The following is a 2500-nucleotide window of genomic DNA, read 5'->3' as shown; positions in this document are numbered from 1 at the left end:
ACTGTTATCTTTACAAATAAACACCATTAAAACTACCAGGGTCACAGAGCTATTGCCGAGTGAAATAAATAAAGTGCACCTGAACTTTGAAAATCGCCTTAATACAATGAACAGAAATAATTTGCAATAACGTTGACACGCGTAATACACAGACAAACACAATTATATATATATATATATATATATATATATATATATATATATATGAACGGTATGTATATATGTATGCATATATGCTCATGTACACATATACAACTATATCACCATTTCCTTTTCATAATCTCCATATACTAAGCATTTCCTACCCTCATGCACTTTATTCTAGATGTCCAATGTATGAACATCACTACATCCTCACATGTTACCTAGTCACATCTTTACCCAAGCACTGCTTTACCATAACATCATTATCCTTTACTCAAATACACTTCTATCCCATCCTAAACCCTCTATTACCGCAATCACGTTTTTTCATACCAAACCTTCAACAAATGCCCTCCTATTTCCTGACATCTTTTAATTGAAAATTTGAACTGTATTCTACATTACTTAACCCTCGACTATACCAACTCTCTTTAACATAGGTTTTGTTTGCCGTAACTCCAGTAAATTTTAATAAATTATTTTTGAACCCTTGTTTATATTAAATCCTTGTTCTGACAGACATTATTTAACCTCAAACCCATTAAATATTAAAAAAAATTTATATTATCAATTTTCCTTACTAACCCGTATCTATCCCGAAATCATTTTCATGTATCCTACGACAGGTTGATGTAAACATGTCGCAAAACCTGTCTTAATCTTTACCACTGTTGTCAAAACTCTTTTAACATAACAACCACTTCATTATCCCAACCTTCCCTACCCTTACCCATTTGTTCATCGTGACCGTCAGTCACATAAAGACTCATTCAACTTGACCCTCTTCCACCAAAGGGTTCCTGAGTGGCTCAACCTTAACCTTTTGTTCATCATTAGTCATTCACAGACACTTCTTTAACTTAACCTTCCTCCACTAGAGGACTCAAAACACGCTAAACCTTAACTCTTTGTTCATCGTAACTGTCATTCACACAAACATTTCTTTAACTCAGCCTTCCTCCACCAGAGGACTCCTGACAGGCTAAACCTTAACCCTTTGCTCATCACAACTGTCATTCACACAAACATTTCTTTAATTCAGCCTTCCTCCACTAGAGGGCCAATGTTAGGCTACGGCATTCACATAAACACTTCCTAAACATAAGACCTCCCCAACCCGATGGCTTCTGGGCCGCTTACCTTGCATCGCGCGGACTCTTGCACCTTAAGTCCGTCGCGGTACCAGGTGATCGCTGGCTTGGGTTCAGCCAAAATACGGCACTCGAATTTGATGTGTTTCCCGCCTTCCTCCTGCTTGATGACTGGCTTTTGGGAAAAGGTGGGCGCGATTCCATCTATTTGTCTGGAAGAACAAGTTAGATAGGCGTTAATTATTTCTTTGTAATCTTGTTATAATTCATAAACACACAACCCACATCACCATGCACACACATATATACACACACATATATATTTATAGATATATAAATGCTTAAAAAAATCACAGAAGATGCACGTGACTTCATTATACAAGTGAATAACGCAGGGAAATGGTAGGCAGATATCCGTACCGAGCGCTTTTGCCTTTATTTAGGCATTCGTGCCTCAACAATGCCTCATAAAGGTGAAAGCGCTTGGTACTGACGTTCTGCCCAACATTTTCCTGTGGTATTTGCATATATATATATATATATATATATATATATATATATATATATATATATATACATACAGAAGTATATATATATTTAATATATATACATATAACTACATTATAAGTTTCATTACATAAATTTTCTTGATATCTTCATTTCAGGAAGATGCATCGCGGAAAACGGCTGAAATTTGCCTTAATAGATATAAAGTCGATATTATCCGCATTACTATTATAAAAAATGGACTAAAAACGAAAATGATTTCAGTCGACTCAAGTGAGAAAAAAAAAACATCATTATCATTCATAAATAAAGGTCCTATTCAGCGGCGCTTTATCAAAATGGAAGACAATCGATGCCTGATAAACAAAAGTTACAATAAAAAAAATAATAAACAAATAAAATTCGCAAAACAATTCTACTGAATTGATCAAGAAGTTCTTATTTATGAATTTCTGCCATTTGTACATTGGTTCCAAGCTCATGACGGCTGCCTCCAAAAGTTCTGATTATTATTATTACATAATCATAATTCATTATTATTATTGATGTACATTCTAACTTCATTTCTCAGTGAGTGTTTGTAAAAAAAAAAATTTAGATAAAAAAATTAACTGTAATCCGTGAAGAATTTTTTTTCAAGTACGACATCAGGCGGACGGAATGACTGGGCTATTGTCACCCCCACCCCCCCCCCCCCCCATCCCCCCCCCCTCTCTCTCTCTTCCCCATGGTTACCCCCCTCCCCCCCATACCAATGC

General features: G+C 35.7%; 1 protein-coding gene across 5 annotated transcripts in view; it reads right to left on the bottom strand.

Annotated features, from left to right (window-relative positions):
* The window catches only part of LOC135219901 (myotilin-like), a 58944-nt gene that overhangs the window by 9261 nt on the left and 47183 nt on the right, over positions 1-2500 (bottom strand). For all 5 annotated transcript variants that reach the window (XM_064257100.1, XM_064257098.1, XM_064257099.1 and 2 more), the window contains one exon: positions 1285-1447. In XM_064257100.1, coding sequence (XP_064113170.1) covers positions 1285-1447 — 163 coding nt within the window. The remainder of the gene's footprint in view (positions 1-1284; positions 1448-2500) is intronic.

Source organism: Macrobrachium nipponense, chromosome 1 (assembly GCF_015104395.2).
Source record: "Macrobrachium nipponense isolate FS-2020 chromosome 1, ASM1510439v2, whole genome shotgun sequence".
In the NCBI taxonomy this organism is placed as follows: Eukaryota; Metazoa; Arthropoda; class Malacostraca; order Decapoda; family Palaemonidae; genus Macrobrachium; species Macrobrachium nipponense.
This window is presented reverse-complemented; position numbering and strand designations above follow the sequence as displayed.